Source organism: Trichosurus vulpecula, chromosome 8, assembly GCF_011100635.1.
Source record: "Trichosurus vulpecula isolate mTriVul1 chromosome 8, mTriVul1.pri, whole genome shotgun sequence".
NCBI lineage: Eukaryota > Metazoa > Chordata > Mammalia > Diprotodontia > Phalangeridae > Trichosurus > Trichosurus vulpecula.
Window position 1 is genome coordinate 25,917,540 of NC_050580.1, and position 19,210 is coordinate 25,936,749.

General features: G+C 43.5%; 1 protein-coding gene across 1 annotated transcript in view; it reads left to right on the forward strand.

Moving 5' to 3' along the window:
- The first annotated feature begins 539 nt into the window (after window positions 1-539).
- The window catches only part of NRBF2 (nuclear receptor binding factor 2), a 33,129-nt gene continuing 14,458 nt past the window's right edge, over window positions 540-19,210 (forward strand). The window contains exon 1 of the mRNA XM_036737047.1: window positions 540-744. Coding sequence (XP_036592942.1) covers window positions 715-744 — 30 coding nt within the window. The 5' untranslated portion in view covers window positions 540-714. The remainder of the gene's footprint in view (window positions 745-19,210) is intronic.

The window sequence follows — 19,210 nt, forward strand, 5'->3', positions numbered from 1 at the left end:
AAGGTTGTCAATACAACTGGAAAGTTGTCAGAGGTCGCCAGGGGGTCAGTGGGGCAGGGAGGTGACGTCAAAGGAGCAGGAGAAGGTCAACGGGGTGGGAAGGGCGTCAGCGGGTGGGAGGTCATAGCTCAATCTCACAGCAGCTAACGTGGCTGGGAGGTGAGGCGGGGAGAGGGTCAGTGGGGGTCAGTGGGAGGGGTGAGTGGGAGGAGGGGTCAGGGGTGGGAGGGGCGAATGGGGAGGGGGGACTGGGAGGTGGTTTGCAGGACAGGGTGGGAGGCTGCTCAGCCGGGCAGACATCCCCAGGGCTAGACCGTCTCCAAATCCCCACGTGCTCTAAGGCCGGTTTCCTCTGACTCCTCCCCTCCCCGCCCTCCCAGACGGGCCTCCACAAAGCTCTCGCGAGATCTCGCACGCGGAACGCGACAGAACGGGAATCGCGCTGGGGATGGGGGATTCCTCGGCCCTCCCGCTGTCGCGGCTCCCGGCGTCGGTAGCGTCTCCCTGCGCGTGACGTCATCACGCCTTGCGCGCGCGGGGGGCGGGCTCCGACGGCGGCGGCGGCGTCTGACGAGGGGGAGGAGGAAGCGGCGGCGGCGGCTGTGTTGATCAGGCAGCGGCGCCGACCCGGCTCCCGGGCCCGTCCGAGCGCTGCCCTCCCCCGGCCCTTCATGAGCCGGGGCGCCGCCGCCGCCGCCTCCCGCCCCGGCGTCTATGGAAGTGATGGACGGGCCCCTCAACCTGGTGAGTGCGGCCCCCGGGTGGGGGAGGGCCGAGGCTTGGGGAGGGAATGTCTGCTGAACTCCTCCCCTCCCCGGCCCGCGGGCCTCAGTGTCCCTCTCTGACAACTGGGGCGTCGGGCCTCCCCGACCTCTGCCCGCCCTCCTGCGGGCTCGGTTTTCCCCGCTGTAAGATGAGGAGTACCCAGACTCTGGGTCTCGAGGTGGCCCTGGCTTTAAAGCCCCTTCCCCGCCCAGGGCCTCAGTTTCTCCCCTTGTAGATCGAGGGCCTGGGCTCGGACTGGGCATCCTCCAAGGTCTGAGAGTGGGTCTCGCCTCCAAGGCCCTCCCCTGTGTGAGCCTCAGTTTCCCCTGTTGTAGACCGAGGACGTGTGCCCCGTAAGGCCTTCGTATTCCCCCGCCCCAGTGACAGGACCCCAGACACCCGCTCTCCTTTCCCGTGTCTCTGGGCGGCTCGGCGCGGACGCCCCCAGGGGAGGCTCGGACAGGTGGATGGGGGGGCGCGTGGGGCCGGGCCCGGGATGCCACGTCGCTGCCCCGTTATTGGGAGCTCGGGTGGGGGAAGGGAAGGTCCTTTTCTACCCTTTTCCCCCAGTTGTGAATGGAAGAACCCTGGGCAGGGTGGGCCTCCGCTCCCCCGCCCGGTGCCGGGCCCAGAGAGCAGAAGCCCCGAGACGGCCGGGGCTGAAGCCCACCGTGTGCCCCTTTCCTCTGGCCGAGAAATTAGAGGGCTCCCGTCCCCCTCCCTTCATCTCCCAATGCATAAACAGGAGAAACTCCCCATAAAAAGGACAGAGTATCTAGCTCCGGCTTTGGCCCTCGCTCCCCCCTCGAGGCTTCTTAGGACCAGGGTTTAAACCCTCTTTCTCAGAACAGGTGCTGGCCAGGTGTGGTGGCAAGTGTCTTGGAGACCGGGGATTTGGGGTCAGCTCCTTCTACTTGTCAACACCCTGTGATCTGGACAAGTCACTGGGGGCATTGATTTCCTCTTCTGTCAATTGAGATGGCTTGGATCAAATGATTTCCCTTCTAGCTCTAAATCTCAGGATGTCAGCAGTCTGCTTTTCTTTATTCCTTCGTCAGTTTTCCTCCTACAACTTAAGCAGTGGGTGAGTTGTTTCCAGCCCAGACAAGACTTATCTTTTTGACCAGAGAAGATCTATTTATGGCAAAAATGGAATTGTAATCTTAAGTCTAATTAATGGGAATATATTGTCTAGAGGGAGGGAGGTTGATAGAGCCTCACTGGAATATAGTTTGGGATGTTGCATTTTAAGAGGGTTGGACAAGCCAGAGAACCCTACCACCCAGCTGGGGGAGTGTGACCAGAACGGTGAGGGAACCAGAAACTAGGAGTAGAATCTGAAGGAACCAGAGACGTTTCGTTGGGGAAGAGAAGCTTATCCATTGGGGTTGAAGGGAACCTTTGAGGCTGTCTTGTCTAACCTTTAACAGGCCTTGAGATGTTAAGAACTTGCCCAGAGTTACATAAAGTAATCAGCTAAAGTGGAATTGAAACCTTTCTCCTCTGACTCCAAATCTCTTGTTCTTTCTATTGCCTTGGACTAGGGTAGTCCAGGTTCTTGTGAATTCACGACTCCCCAAGTATCTGAATTGCTACAGATAGAATAGAGAGGAATAGCGATAATAACTTGGTGTTTCTAGATGGTGCTTCAAAGTTTGGAAAGGGCAACGTTATACCTGACTGAAGTTATAGAGGGCTTTATTTCAGCCAGATAGAATAGAAAACTTCCTAACAATGAAAGCCACTTAAAAATAGAATTAGTTGCTTCAGCAAAAAAGACTTCCTTGTCACTCTTCAGAGAAGAGTGGGAATTCATACTTCAGATATAGCTTGAACTAGGAGATCACTGAGAATCCTCCAGTTGTGTGATCCTTAGTCTTCTGCTTGGCTCCTTCCATGTCATTACCTAAGGTTACTGTTGCCTTCCTGTGTTAGGCTGTTAGGCACAGGAAATCAGACTGGCCAGTGAGAGTCCTGAAAATGGTCACAGTTTGCTCTGAGATGGAGGGGAAGGGAGAGGCAGAACAAGGGAAGCAAAGGAACTGATGGAGCTCTTTTCAGAGCGAGAGAAAAAAGAATAGAAGAATTATTTTTATTCGCAAATTCTAATGACCGTGGTATAATGAAAGAGCACTGAACAGGGCACCAAGAAACCAAAGTTCTTGATCCAGTTTCTTTCACTAATTATGAGCTCAAGTAACTCTGGTCCTCTGTTTCCTCGTTTATGATCAAGCATTATTAACACCTGAGCATCAGCCAGGATAGAAATACAAAGATATGGCAGGGTCTGCCTTTAAGGAGTTTAAATTCTCCTCTAAAGACCAGAGTTGTTAGACTAAATGAACTAGATAGCCCTGAAATTATTTAACATACTTCAATGAATGTGGGAATTTGTGGCTTTATAAGACGGGGGAAGGTCAAAGATAGCACCTTTGGTTTTTAATGTGACAGATTATATTGTCTCCTATGAAGCATCATTGACTTTTCAGTGCTAAAACTTCATAGGGATATCCTCAGAAATGATAAGACATTTACAGAGTACTATTTCAAGAAATAAGGTATGGTCATTCATTAAGGTCTCTAGGGTGGACTAGTTGATTCCACTCTGCCCTTTGGCTACAGCCTGCCCCATTGCCCTAGCCTGCCTTGCCAGGTGAATAGACCACGGGTCACAGGATAAGAAATGTAGGTGAAGTGGCACAAACTTATCTTTTGGCATTTTAGAAAAGTCATTCATCTTTTGGGTCAGTAGTCTTCCCTTTTTGTATGAAGCCCAGAATATTGTCTGATTAGAAATAATGAAGTAAGGTTTGGAGCTAGAGTTTTTACCATTGTTGAAGAGATATCCACATTGGATGCAGGTCACCCATAGGATCACAGACCTGGGATCAGATGCCTAAGGAGAGAGTCAGAGGCATGCATTTTCCATATTCAGCATTCTAGACTATGATATTTGATATCAGGAATTCTGCTAATTGGTTATTGGAAATTTTGGTTTCTGGCTTAGTTGATTAAAAATATAAATTTTTTGTGGGGTTTAGAGTGGTCAGGATAGGCCACATGGGAGGGAGTAGCTTTGATGTTTTTTATTTCATAATAACAGTCACAAGCCCAGAAATGCTACTCAGTCTTGGAAAACTGGAGCCAGTCTGTGGTATGTTGTAATGTAACATGAGGGAAAAATGATCAAAATGTACCACAAAATAAAATGGCTTTGTAAGGCTTACTGAGTACCTAGAATATATAAAGCAACTACATTAGTAGGTACTTAATCAGTGTTTGTCAAATTAAGAATGTGAGCTTCATGAGAACAGAAATGATTTTTTTTTTTGGTCTCTGTCTCACCTGCCCCTAGCTAGCACAGTACCTGGAACTCAATCAAGGCTGCATGAATTCTGGTTGATTCGATTCTTCCTTTCCTCCTTCACACCTTGAACCTCCAACCCAAACTTTACGAGGGAATACTTGGTTCAGGGAGCATGCCACTGGCAACTCTCTTGCTTTTAATAATTGTTATTCCTTATGTTCCCAACTTGGGTTTAGAGATGCCCATCCCATTTCAGTGGCATCAAGGGTGCCATTCCATTTTGTGTCCTGTCCCTGGAAGAGACTACTTAGAGGTAGGCTGAAGGTTGCTTAAATGCCAAGGAGATGTTGGTATTGGGATGACAGTGGGGAAAATTCCAGGGGTGGTTTGTTTTTTCTACTAGAGAAGCACTAAGTTTGTCCAAAGCTGTTTTATAAGAAGCTTTGCAGTGATGAGTCTGTAAAGCATTCCTCCTGTAAGTTTAGTAAGAACTAGATCCCATTTTTTAGAGATGACAAAATATAGGCATAGAGAAGGAAAATAATTATCCAGGTCAATGACTCATGAACACATTATGGATCACAAACTTATTTGGACTCGCTGACCTTTCCTCCTTCATTTTTTTCAAGCTGATGAACAGGCTAATTTTAGTGTCACATTTCCATACTGCCAAGGGGTCCCAAATGTGCATAGGATTAGTAAGTACTATTTAGATCAGAATTTAGTGCCTTGGAATTGATTTGGCCATTGTCAAGTTTGCCACTGGGATCTGCAATCCTGTTATCTTATACTCAGCATAGGGTTGAACGGAAAATAGGTTTGAAATATCCTGTTAAATATAGCATACATGTTATGACTGTAGGTCTTTATGTAGGTCTTTACTTCTTAAGTCAACAGAAAAATAAAATGTACTGGGATCGTCACATAGTATCGTCATGTCTCTGTTTTGAAAAAAAAAATAGTCATTCACCTTTGTCCTTTGTGAACATAAAAAAAAGTGGGTAGTGATACTAATTCCAGCAAATTCAACAAATGTTTTTGTTGAGCTGCTGGTCAAGGTGCTACTTAGGATAAAAGATGGCATCTTTCCCCTCAGTTGTGTACATCTTAGATTCATTGTAGGAGATAAATTAAAATGTATGAGAATTATAATCACTAAGTGTGACCACATGTCAGTTCTGGAAGAGCTCATCTCTTCTACCTCAGATCATTGCCTGCCAGTGTGGGGGCAGCGGGGCGTCCGGTAGACTGGCCTGCCTCTTCTTTTCCTCTTCTAATGAGTGCTTAACACTGAATCAGCTGAGATTTGGGGTTAGATCCTGCCTCTGGCACTTAGTGGTTGGACAACCATGGAGAACTTCACAGAATCTCAGAATTTAGAGCAAAAAGGCACCTTAGAGGTTATCTAGTCCAACCTCCTCATTTTGCAGGTTAGAAAAGTGGGGTTCAACAAAATCAAATGATTTGCCCACGGTTACACAGGTGGCATGACAAAAGGCAATATGTGGCAAGGGCCTGTCCCTCCAAATCCAGCGATCTTTGGACTTTCTAAGATGCAGTGCTCAGTACTTGTTCAGAAGTTATAACTCTTAATGGTAATTTCTTTTGCCAGCGATAAAAAGGTATAAGATCTTTAAATTCTTTAATTAGTCCAGAGGTGGATTGATTTATGGGAGAAAAAATTTACAAACAAGTTACCTAACCTCTATAAAATAGATAATGACCTCTATTATCAACCTCACTGGCTTGTTAGGATTAAATGGGATAAAATGTCTGTAAAGCACCTTGTAAACATGACCATGCTGCCTAAATGTCATCTGGTAACTACTACTGTCATTACTCATGGTCTGGCACCTATTTATTTCCCACTTCACCTGAGGAGAGAGCAGAGCCTATTTCTGCACAGGCCTGGAAACCAGGATGGACCAGCCTGTTCTTTTCCACTTCTCAGTTTCGAGTTGCCCTTTGGCAGCAAAGTTGCAATGAGAAATTTCAATTTTGTTAGACTAAGCAGTGGCCACAGAGCTGGCCCTGGAGTTGGGGGGATTTTGTTGCAAGTTTCGCCCCTCATGCTGCCTGGTGACATGCGGCATGCCACTTAACCTCTCAGTGTCCCTGCTGAGGATCTCAGACTTTAGCAGGTGTGTGTGCTAACTTCATGTCATTCTGGCCTTCCCTATACTGGGGGATGTCCAAACTGAGCAAAGCAAAACAACTCTTTCTTATGTTAGACTTTCCTTATGACTGTATTTCTCATCTTGTTTCAGTCAGCTTTAGTGTCTTTTGGTTACAGTGCGCGCTACATTGGACACAGGCCCTGACGAGCCATGGGTCAGATACAGATCACACACAGTTAGCACCAGCTACATGCTCACCTTTCCAGACATCACAACAGCACAGGTGGTGGATAGAACACTGGGTCTGGAGTCAGGAAGATCTGGCCAAGCCACTCACCCTCTGTCTGCCTTAGTTTCCTCATCTGAAAAAAGGGAATGATAATAGCGCCTCTCTCCCAGGGTTGTTGTGAGGACCAGACGAGACAATATCGGTGAAGTGCTTTGCAGACCTTAACGTTCTGTATGAATTCTGGCTGTTGTTATTAATGTCGATGACGTGACTCCTGCTTGTAATTTCCCCTACTCGTTGTACTTGTTGAAATTATTTTTATCACTATTGTCATGGGAGCTATCAGCTTCTGTCTCACTGTCACTGAGTAACATCACCAGTGTTTTACATCTTGATTAGTAGCTCTCAGTAAATTCTTTGACCTCTGTGAACAATTTTTCGTTTCTTTAACTAGGTTTTGACCCTGGGAACCCTGGGAAAGTCACTTAGTCTTTCTGGGTCTTGGTTTCCTTATCTGTAAAATAAAAGAGATTAGACTTAAATGATCTCTAAAATCCCTTTGAACTCTCAAAAATCCCATGATTCCTGTAAAAAGAAATCTCTGTGGTTGTGTCTCAGGTCACATGAAATCCTGTCCTTCAGCACTTCCCCATCTCCATCAAAACTTAAGAAATTTGCTTGATATATTGACCATCTCAAACCCTGATAGCAACATGATCCTCACTGTTTACTTAGGATTTTCAAAGCATTTCACAGAGGTGACTTCATTTGGTTTTAAACTGAATTTGTCTTCGGGCTTGGCCAGAGATGCAGCCTAAGTGCCTTTTGCTTGTTTAGAATTACAGAGGTTGAAATGTAGCTCTACCCCTTGCCTACTTTCTGTGTCCAGTCTACTAGATCGATATCTGTGGATTTTGAGGTTATAGAGCACAGCTCCTGTTGATGAGGGATCTGAGGCCCAGAGAGGTGAAATAACCAGACCTGAGATTAGAACGCAGTCTTCTGACTCAATCCATTGCTTATTCCAAGCCTCAACAAGAATTTAGGCCATAAGAGAAACCAAGACACTGACGTGGACTTCCCCTGGGACAAATTAATTTCTAACCTGATAGTTAGCACAAAATCTACCAAAGAGAGTTAAAGAAAGACTGAATCTGGTGGTATTAACTGCCTTAGTTTTTAAGAGTGAAATTCATCATCTGTACGCCTAAACCTGCTCTGCTTCTTAACTTTTAAATATCTATCAATGGCTTTGTCATCTTCCCAACTGACCATATTGATTTTTTTCCCCTTCCATCTCCTTAGTCCTACATGTAATTGGTATAGGCTATGTGCTTTGCCGCCCTCCCCCCCCAAAAAAAGCATAGGTTATTGAGTCTTACCTCAGACATTTGCTAGTTATATGACCATGGGCCGGTCACAACCATGCTAAGCCTCAAATTCCTAATCTTTAAGATAATACTTATACTACCATAAAAAGCTGTAGCAGTGTGCTTTCATTATTACTGATCCTATTTCTTCTTTTCTATATCTCCTCTCCTCCCTACCTCTCTGGTATCATGTTGCTCCATTTCATATTGCTTGAACTGTTAGAACAGGCTTCCTTATGGGACTCTCATCCATTCTCTACATCTTATGTAACACTGCTAGCACTGGTTCTGCAGAAAATCTGGAACCAGGCTTGGAGGGGCTTGAAATCCAAAAAGAGGAGGGTGCATTTGCTCCTAGAGGCCAGCCACAGTTGTTTCTTGGGTAGGTAAGCAAGACGGTCAGATCTGTGCTTTTAGAATCTCCCATTGGCAGCTGTATGGAGAATGAAGCCTTGAAGCAAGGAGAATATTGAAGAAGGTAGGCTGTGCTGAGGGCCTTTACTAGGGTGGTAGCAGTGTGAGTACAGGAAAGGGGGTGGGTGGGAGAGAGACTTAGTGACTTACTGCATACGAGCGGGGAGGGGAATGGAAGATGACTCTCTAGACTTCAGCCTAAGCATTTCTAGCACAGAGAATGCTCCAAACATAGTTGGCTATCTGACCTGACCGCCCACATGCCCTCTAATACTCTACCAGAAGATAATTTGATATAACATAGGCTTGATCAAGGAAAAGGTCACAGTATGTTAAAATACAGTTTGGAGTTAAGGGTCTACTCTAGCTAATGGGACTGTAGTCACTTAATCTCCTTTTGACTACTCAGTCCATTCTTTGAACTCTCCTCTCAAGCTCTGAGGGGAGTTCCTCCCTGTGATCCTGATTGCTTCTAAATGGAAAAAGAGTACTGCCCATAATTAGCAAGCATTAAGCACCTGCTTCGTGCCTGGCACTGTGCTAAGTTTTGGGGCTACGAAGAAAGGCAAAAGATAGTCCTACTCAAAAGGAACTCATAATCTAATGTAAACACATGCAAGCAACTGGACAGACAAGCTGTCTGCACAATAAACTAGAAATAATCAACAGAGAAAAGACACTGGAATTAAGGCAGCTTGGCAAGGCTTCTTGTAAAAGGTGATTTTGTCTGGTACTAGAAGGAAGACAGGAAGAGAATTCCATGCATGGGGGACTGTCAGTGAAAATGCATGGAGTCGGGAAATGGAAAATCTTGTGTGAGGAACAGCTGGGAGGCTGCTGTCACTGGGGGAGGAGGGGTGGAAGGTGTAAGAAGACTGGAAAGGTGGAAGGACGGGGGTGGGGCTTTGGTAAGCAGAATTTTATATTTGACCCTAGAGGTGATAGGGAGCCCCTGGGTTGGGGGTAACATGGTCAGACTTGAACTTTAGGAAATTCCCTTAGATTGGAGTGGGGAGACACTTGGGCCAGGCTGACTAGCCAACAGGCTCTTCTAATCCAGGAGCAAAGACATGATCTCTTCATGGCCAGAATCTGATGGCCTCTGCACACTCCTCCTTTGTTTCCCTGCGGTGTTTGTTGCTGGCTAGCACTCTTTCCTGAGTGTTTTCATGGTACCTCTTCTGTTCTCCTGAAGGTCTAATTCAAGTTTCCTTTGCTTTATCCTTGTGGATATCCTGCCCTCCCACCTGTTGGTGTACTATAAGCTCTACGTTGGACCCTCTGTTCTCTCTACACTGTCGTCAAACTACTGGCCACTTAGAGCCGGCAGAGAGAACACTGGGCCTAGAGTCCGGAAGACCTAAGTTCAGCCTCAGACGTTCTTCTAGCTGTGTGACCCTGGATTAGCCAACTTTCCCTGTTCGCCTTAATGCATTGGAGAAGGAAATGGCAAACCACTCCAGTGTTTTTGCCAAGAGAACCCATGCACAGTATAGGCATGCTGTGTTCGGGGGGGTAGACACAACCAGACAACAACAATCCTTCTCAACCAGTCTGCAGCATTTGATACTCTTCACCACCCTCTCTTCTTGTAAACTCCTTCCTCTGATGCTTTCCTCATGACACTTCTTTCCTTGTTTGCATCCTCTACCTCCTCAGTTTCCCCTGCTGGCCATCATCCATATCATCCACCTTACTGTGAGTGGTCCCCGAGGTTCTGTCCTGGACCATCTTCTCCTCCTATACTTTCTCAATAACCTTATCAGTTCCCATGAGTTTAATTGTCTTAATGCATGCATCTCCCAGATGGTCAATCTCAGCCTCCTTGAAACTTCAGATCCGGATCAGCAATTGTCTATTGGATGTTTCAAACAGGATGCTCCAGAAACATCATTAATTCAACGTATCTAAAATGAAGCTCTATATTTCCCCCTCCGAATTCCTCCCCCCCATTCCAGACTTCCTTATTACTGTGAGGGTCACCACCATTCTTCAGTATCTCAGGTGCATATCTCTGAGTTATCCTGGACTCCTCCCTCTCTCAACCCATACATCAAGTCCACAGCCAAATCTTGCCATTTCTCCCTTTACGACATCTCTTGCATCCTACCCCTTCTCTCCACGCGCAGAGCTACCACCTTAGTCCAGGCCTTCCTCTCCTCTCGGATCATTGTAACAGCCCCATAGTCTCCTGACTCTCATCCATTCCACATACTGCTGCCAAAGTAATTTTTCTTAAATGCAGATCTGACTGCGTGACTGCCTTTTGACTTTAAGTTAAATTATAAACTCATATAACCTCCTTTCTGAGCCTCATTGGTTTCTTTCCTGCCCTCTGATCCTTACACACCCCACTTCATCCTTTGGCCTGGTACCTTTGCTCTGGCTGTCTGCATGCCCAGAATATGCACCCTCTCTACCTCTGCCTCAGAGATGGCCTGTCTTCCTTTTAAGGTACATCTTAGTCATCTTCTGCATGAAATCTCTTTTGATTCTCCCCAACTGTGGTTAGTGCCCTCCTTCACAGACTACCTTATATTTTTGTATATATCACTTAAATAATAATTGTGTTAACCATTTAACTGTTTATTAACTTTATAGTGCTTTGTTATCTACCCCATTAGAATGTAGGGTCCTTGTGAGTAGGGATCATTTCCTTCTCTATATTTGTATCTATAGCACCTAGCACTGTGCCTAGCACAATAGTGGGTGCTTAGTAAATATTTATTGGTTGATTAATTATCTAGGGAGAGAGTTTGGTGAGGAGCCAGGCTTGGAGAGAAGAGAGGATTTTTGTGTTGTCCTACCACCAAAGGAGACCCAGCTTTACCAAAGGAAATACATGATACCTTTTTAGGGTGAGAAGTACCTGTTCTTCTTTCTGCCCTGAGGCAGCATTGTCCCCCATCACTTTTGACTACTCCTGTTCCCCCTTTCCTCATTTCTCTTTTCATTATCCCTCAAGAAAATGTACTTTTTTTTCCTTAGGCTAATAGCAGAATATTGCTCAAATGGAAGAAGTACAGTTAAGATTTTGCCTTTTTTAAAAAGTAAATAGTAAATGAAAAGGAGACCGTCCCCAGACGTGTCCTTTTTAAGAGCAAAAAGTAAGACTTTTAAAGCATAAGCTGTAAATGTATTAATTTCATTAGACAGAATAGAATATATATGTGTGTATATATATATATATATATATATATATATATATCACTTGTTCTTTTACAACAACAACAAGAAATAGCATTTATTGAGTTTTTTAAGGTTTGCAGCGTTGTTTTCACATTTCTTGTTCAAAAAGTGCTATCCACATTGGTTGTACTATAGTTATATTGACTTGTGCAGAATAGGTGGGCTATTGGAGATTTTTTTGGTAATCCTCCAAATAGTCCAGTGGTTATTAAATTTGCAGTAGAATTCATTATAATTAGCTTTAAATTAAACAGGAAGATACTAAATAATATAATTTGAGTCTCCTTGAGAACAGGTTGCCTGTATATACCTAGGCTGGTATACTGACTGAAATAAACTTAATGCTTATTGAAAAGAAAAACAGCCCTTTTAATAGGTAGGTGGTAACCCTAAATGAAAGGATGTCTGTCTCAGCTCCAAAAAGAGGAGTCACCGCTCTCCATGCCAGTAGTTTTTTTGATAAAGCAGTCCAACTGGGAACAGGACAGTGAAAAAATGGAGCTGGGGAGGGAAGGGCAGACTAAGGTGGGGAATGGTTATGTTTGTGTTACAGGTAAATCACAGCGTCAACAAGGCCAAACAAATGTTTGCAGCCTGGTATTGGAGAGGGAACTTTTGTTACCTGGGTATCTAGTTTGGTTTTTTTTAAACATTTTCAATCCTGAACCAGGATGAGGTTAAATATTACCAGATTCATTTGTAAAGTAACTAGATGCTTATTCACAACTAATTCCAAAAGATTCCTGGTTAATATTATGGCAATTAACATAATTGTTTACAATTCTAAGTAGAATTTAAGCCCTATGAGAGAACAAGAACCTTTTTTTTTTTGGCCTATTTTGGCCTTGCATGTTAAAGAGGGTCTTCCCCACTCAAGATGCTTGCCTTTGTAGAAACTATTTTGCTTTTAGCACTCCTGGAGTTCCATCTGATCTTCCTTTCACTTATTATGTTATTTAATTCAAATTACTGAGTCCTTATTTGAATATTACTTATTTCTGACAATATCTAGGGTGATTCTACTTGGAAGACCGAAAGCACTCATTTCCTTCTTTGACTTGTACTTTTAAAACTACATGTGTACATTGACAAGTCTAGCTATTTAACAGTATAAACCAGGATAGAAGAAAAAATCCAAGTCCCAGTGTGCAAGATTTAAAAGTTAGGCTTGTGCCCATAAATTTAAGCTCTTTGCTGGTTAACTTTACGCCAAAAATGTCTAGATTAACTTAAACCTTGTTTTAATGAGCTTTTAACTTCTTAGCTGTATCTATAAAATGGATTAAGTGGCTCATTTTCTGCATGTACTTAAGAGTTCAGTGGCAAATCGATATTGAAAACAGCTTGGTTTCATGATAAAGAAGTGATTTAGTTAATGTGGTTTTACAAATCACTTTACACAAAACAATTCTGTGAGGTAGATATGACAAGAATTAACCCAGTTTTATAGATGAGAAAATGGAGGCTCAGAGACATTACTCAAGGCAAGATTTACCCAGGTTCTCACAAACAAGGAAAATCTGGAACTGGGATTTGAGCCAGGGCCCCTTGACTCTGTATTCGACTCTATGCTGCAAGAAAGGACACTTGACCGGGTGTCAGAAGACACAAAGTTGAAGTCAAAGCACTGCTGGGATTTCTTTAAGCCTTGAAGCTTCAGTTTCCTTGTCTATAAAATAAGTGTGATGAATACCTTGCCAGTCATTGTGAGTAAAGCAATAAGTGTCCCAGAATTCTTAGTGCAGTTTTAAGCTTTAATAGCTTCAGAAGTATACATTCTATAATCTTTTTAAAAACATAACATTTAAAAGGTTTTTTATTTACCTTATTAAACTGTTGATTTATTAATTAAAATTTAACATAATCACTCTTTTGTGTTCTTTAGTCAGTTTTTGAATTTTGTAAAAAACTTTTCTTTAGCTGCTGCTCAGTGATTGAAAGGATTGCGTTTGTAATCTTGTCTTAAGGTCACCCAAAGAATGAGGTTTTAATTCACTCTGGGTGGTTTTGACGGTCCTGAGGTGGCCAGGTGAGAGGACCTCCACCACCAATTCACCCATATGAGAGAGGGCCATCCAGCTTCTGTGGCTGTACTCCTTAGACTTGTCCACCCTGCCTCCAGCAGAGCTAGCCTTGATTTTTATACCTCCTCTGGACCTTCTGCTCCTGGGACCCTGAATGACAATGGAATGAAAAGTGCTCTTGCCATCTCTTCATTTCCGACTCTCTGTGCACCCCACCCACCAACTCCGCTTTGAGCTTCGTTTTGGGTGTGCTCTTCTGCATTCATTTGTAAAGTGCTTGAGGGCAGAGACTGTCTTGCTGTCTTTTCAAAAATTTTCCTGTGTTTGTATTCCTAATGCTTAGCATTGTGCCTAGCACGTAGTAAGCACCTGTGTGTAACAGTTAAGTAGTTTAAATTGTAGAACTTTAGGAGTTTTACAGAGTTTAAAACTGTACTTAAGATTTTTGTTACACCCTGTATTGTAATGTGAAGTGGTGTTGGTTTTTGTTAGTAGTCAGATCATTTACTTCATTTTAACACAAGTTTCCTTATAAGTCTTCAGTGATTGCCATTATGTTACCTTTCTTGCCTGATTCAGTACTTTTCAAAATTATTGATTTCCGGGAGCCAAGATGGCGGCTGGTAAGCAGGGAATAATGTGAGCGCTCTGTACGGAGACCCTCCAAAAACTTATAAAAAATGGCTCTGAACCAATTATAGAACGGCTGAACCCACAAAACAGCAGAGGGAAGTAGGGCTCCGGCCCAGGACAGCCTGGATGGTCTCTGGGTGAGGTCTATCCCACACGGAGCTCGGAGCTGGGAGCTGGGAGCTGGGAACGGAGTGGAGCAGAGCCCAGCCTGAGCGGCATGGACCATCCAGACCAGAAGCCAGGCGGAGGGGGCCCTAGCGCCCTGGATCAGTGAGCTGCGGCAGTTACCAGACACCTCGAACCACAAACACCAAAGACTGTGGAGAAGGTTAGTGGGAAAAGCTGCTCGCGGTTCGGCTTCCAGCCCCGGGGGCAGCGGAGGTGGGGCAGCTACAGCTGTTGTTACTTCCGGCTCCAGGCCCACCTGGTGGGAGGAATTAAGTGGCGGATCAGAGCAGGGGTGCACAGCCTGCCGAAGATCTAAGCCCAGTTCGGGTTGGGGGTTGGGGAAGGAGCAGTGCTGGGGTGGCAGAGCTGGCACCTCCCCCCCAAACGTGGAACATAGAACTCTGTAATCTACAAGCAGTCATACCCCACTGAAAAACTCATAGGTCAAGTTAGTTGGCTGGGAATATGGCCAGGCAGCGAAAACGCACCGAGATTCAGTCTCAGACTTTGCATTCTTTCTTTGCTGACAAAGAAGACCAAAACATACAGACAGAAGAAATTAATAAAGTCAAAGAGCCTACAACAGAAACCTCCAAGAAAAACAGGAACTGGTCCCAGGCCATGGAAGAGCTCAAAAAGGAGTTGGAAAAGCAAGTTAGAGAAGTAGAGGAAAAATTGGGAAAAGAAATGAAAAGGATGCAAGAAAACCATGAAAAACAAGTCAATGACTTGCTAAAGGAGACCCAAAAAAATACTGAAAAATACACTGAAGAAAACAACACCTTAAAAAACAGACTAACTCAAATGGCAAAAGAGCTCCAAAAAGCCAATGAGGAGAAGAATGCCTTGAAAGGCAGAATTAGCCAAATGGAAAAGGAGGTCCAAAAGACCACTGAAGAAAATACTACTTTAAAAATTAGATTGGAGCAAGTGGAAGCTAGTGACTTTATGAGAAATCAGGATATTATAAAACAGAACCAAAGGAATGAAAAAATGGAAGACAATGTGAAATATCTCATTGGAAAAACCACTGACCTGGAAAATAGATCCAGGAGAGATAATTTAAAAATTATTGGACTACCTGAAAGCCATGATCAAAAAAAGAGCCTAGATACCATCTTTCAAGAAATAATCAAGGAGAACTGCCCTGATATTCTAGAGCCACAGGGCAAAATAGAAATTGAAAGAATCCATTGATCACCTCCTCAAATAGATCCCAAAAAAATCTCCTAGAAATATTGTCGCTAAATTCCAGAGCTCCCAGATCAAGGAGAAAATACTGCAAGCAGCCAGAAAGAAACAATTTGAGTATTGTGGAAACCCAATCAGAATAATCCAAGATCTGGCAGCTTCTACATTAAGAGATCGAAGGGCTTGGAATGCGATATTCCGGAGGTCAATGGAGCTAGGATTAAAACCTAGAATCACCTACCCAGCAAAACTGAGTATCATGTTCCAAGGCAAAATATGGATTTTCAATAAAACAGAGGACTTTCAAGCTTTCTCAGTGAAAAGACCAGAACTGAATAGAAAATTTGACTTTCAAACACAAGAATCAAGAGAAGCATGAAAAGGTAATCAAGAAACGGAAATTGCAAGGGACTTACTAAAGTTGAACTGTTTTGTTTACATTCCTACATGGAAAGATGATGTGTATGATTCATGAGACCTCAGTATTAGGGTAGTTGAAGGGAATATGCATATATATATGTTTATGTATATATGTAAGTGATTGTGTATGTATGTATGTATCTATGTGTATATGTATGCATGTGTATGTAGGTATATATATGTGTGTGCTTTTATATATGTATATACATATATGTATATATATATGTAAAAGAGAGAGAACAGACACAGAGTGAGTTGAAGATGAAGGGAAGATACCTAAAAGAAATAAAATCAAATTAAGGGATGAGAGAGGAATATATTGAGAGAGGGACATAGGGAGAAATAGAATGGAGTGGATTATCTCGCATTAAGGTGGCAAGAGGAAGCAGTTCTGTGGGAGGAGGGGAGAGGGCAAGTAAGGGGGGAATGAGTGAACCTTGCTCTCATCAGATTCGGCCTGAGGAGGGAATACCATACATACTCAGTTGGGTATCTTACCCCACAGGAAAGAAGAGGGAGGAAGATAAAAATAAATAAAAGGGGGGGGATGATAGAGGGGAGAGCAGATGGGGGTGGAGGTAATCAAAACAAACACTTTGGAAAGGGGACAGGGTCAAGGGAGAAAATTCAATAAAGCGGGATGGGTTGGGAAGGAGCAAAATGTAGTTAGCCTTTCACAATATGAGTATTGTGGAAGGGTTATACATAATGATACATGCGTGGCCTAGGTTGAATTGCTCAACTTCTTAGGGAGGGTGGGTGGGAAGGGAAGAGGGGAGAGAAGTTGGAACTCAAAGTTTTAAAAACAGATGTTCAAAAAAAAAGTTTTTGCATGCAACTAAAAAATAAGATACACAGGCAATGGGGCGTAGAAATTTATCTTGTCCTACAAGAAAGGAAGGGAAAAGGGGATGAGAGGGGAGGGGGGTGATAGAGGGGAGGGCTGACTGGGGAACAGGGCAACCAGAATATATGCCATCTTGGAGTGGGGGGAGGGTAGAAATGGGGAGAAAATTTGTAATTCAAACTGTTGTGAAAATCAATGCTGAAAACCAAATATGTTAAATAAATAAATTATTTTAAAAAAAATTGTTGATTTCCTTTTTGGAAGATGTGACAATTTCAGGTGTGTTCTTGACTAGGGTAGAGACCTTCATTGCTCCTTTTTTTTAAATTCTTTGAGCACCTTGTGCTATTCTTTAAATACTTTAAAAAAAAATAGGAGCCAGTTAGTACTGAGTAGTTTTTCTAGTAACTTTGTGTTTTACGGTTAAAGGTCACAACTTAGTTCTATGTGGGTCACCCACAGTGCCTAGTGGTTCATCCTTTGTTTTTGAAGAGGATCAGTGACATCATGGTTGGTATCTTGACTTGATTGTGAATTAAATTTAAGTGAGGCAGAATTGTGAAAGTCAGCAGCCCAACTCTATTCCTGAATCTTTGAAGTCCAGTGGCAGGACAGAAGTCAAGAAGCTAGGCAGTGATCTTGAATGCAAGTTGACCTTGTCTCCAGTGTTTGACCAATGACCAAGCCGTTGGTTACCCTCAACTTGGTTTAGCCCATCTTCAGAGATGGTTTACTTAGGTGTGGCTGCTGGTCATACTGCAGCTTCTTGGATCCGTAGGTAAGAGTTGAGTTCCAGGTAGAGACTAAAGGCGGATGTTCAGCCCTGAAAAGGGCTTAGCAAGCCCTCATACCAGAGGTGCTTGTCCTCCCCATACCACCACAATGCCCACTATGAGTCCTTATACAAACAAGGAGGCATGGATACCAAGATGGCAGCAGCTGCTCAGAGGAAATAGAGTCCATCTGGCATGGAAGGGGGGCAGTTTGGAAGAGACTGGAGTTGTTTTAGGAGTAGAATGTTGTTCCTAAGCAATCTTTGTTTGTAATCTAACAATGCTGTTGCCTCATTGGTGAATTTTTGGGAGGGTGGAGGGGCCTTCTCCCTGAATTTGAACTGCCTCCTTGTTGTGAGGCAGTTAACATGATGGGATTAACATAGCTTTGCTCTAGTTTCTCCCGGTGGGAAACATTTCCCTAAGTGTTTAAGCTTCCCTTTCTTGTGGTTTACTAGTTTAAAATTTAAGCATAAAATCTCATTGGTATGTCTACTTCTATTCTTTGCATTTTCAAGCTTTCAGTAACTGTTAGGCTCCTAAGAATACAAAGACAAAACTGAAAAATTTCCTGGCCTCAAGGAGCTTACCTTTTAACAAGGGAAACCTACTTAAGTGTAACTAAAATATATACAAAGTAAATAAAAAGTCATTTTAGAAGGGAGGCAGTAACAGTTGAGGGAATGGTGAAAAGCCTCCTAGAAAGTGAATGGCACTTGAACCTCTAGAACATTCAGGATTCTGCAAGGTGGAGAGAAAGAAGAATTATGCCACAGGCTTGATGATGAGGGCTCAGGGAAGGTCAGACAGACAGCTTGTGCTGAGACTGAGTTGGGAGATGAAGCGTCAGGGATGAGAAGCTGCATTTTGGTTGGCATATGGAGTAAACGAAAGGGAGTACTCTAGAAGAGGACTTTGTATTTGATCCTCGCTTCAGTAGGAAGCCCCTCCTAGAGGTTTGGGAGATCTGGAGAAATCTTGCTTTGGCAGCTGTGTGGAGAATGGAGAAGCTTGAGGCAGCAATCCCAATTTAGAGGCTTTTCCAGTAGTTTAGGTGAGAAGCGATGAGGCCCTGAACTAGGGTGGTGGCTTGTATAAACACAGAAGGGGGTGGGTGGAAGAAATATTATGGAGATGGAACATGGGAAGACGAAGGAGAGTTAATAGTTGAAGATGTCTTGGAGGTTGAGAAACCTGAGCGAGTAGGAGAGCAGGATCTTCTTGTATTACTCACTTGGGTGATAATAAAGAATGTGATCTACTGTGGAATATTCCTCGCAAAAAGCCTACCTGTTCCTGTTGATACCTTCATCTAAAACATTCTCAAGCTGGAGGTAGAGGTACAAATTTTCATAAAATTTGTACGTAAATGAGAAAGGAGGAATAATTGCTACTTCCACAGTCATGATGCCATTGGTGTGGAAAGGGAGGGAGAGGAGAGAGTCCTAAGAATCACAGTTTTGAGACAGTTTTTAATTTGCTACAAACTTTAACCTTATTTTACTATAAACTTTATAACCTTTAACTAGAGTTATTGATACACTTTAAATGTCAACATCTTGTCCAGTGACTGTGAAACACTAAAATTTGTCACTTTCAGCATTCTTGCTATAACAAAACTAGAAGACAGAAAGGAATCGCTGCACGATGGAAGGATGTCTTAGACATCAAGGAGCTGGTGGAATTGTTTTTATTGTGCATCCAAAGGCAACAAGGAACATAATTGCATTCAATTCTTATGGTGGTGGTGACGATGACAATGA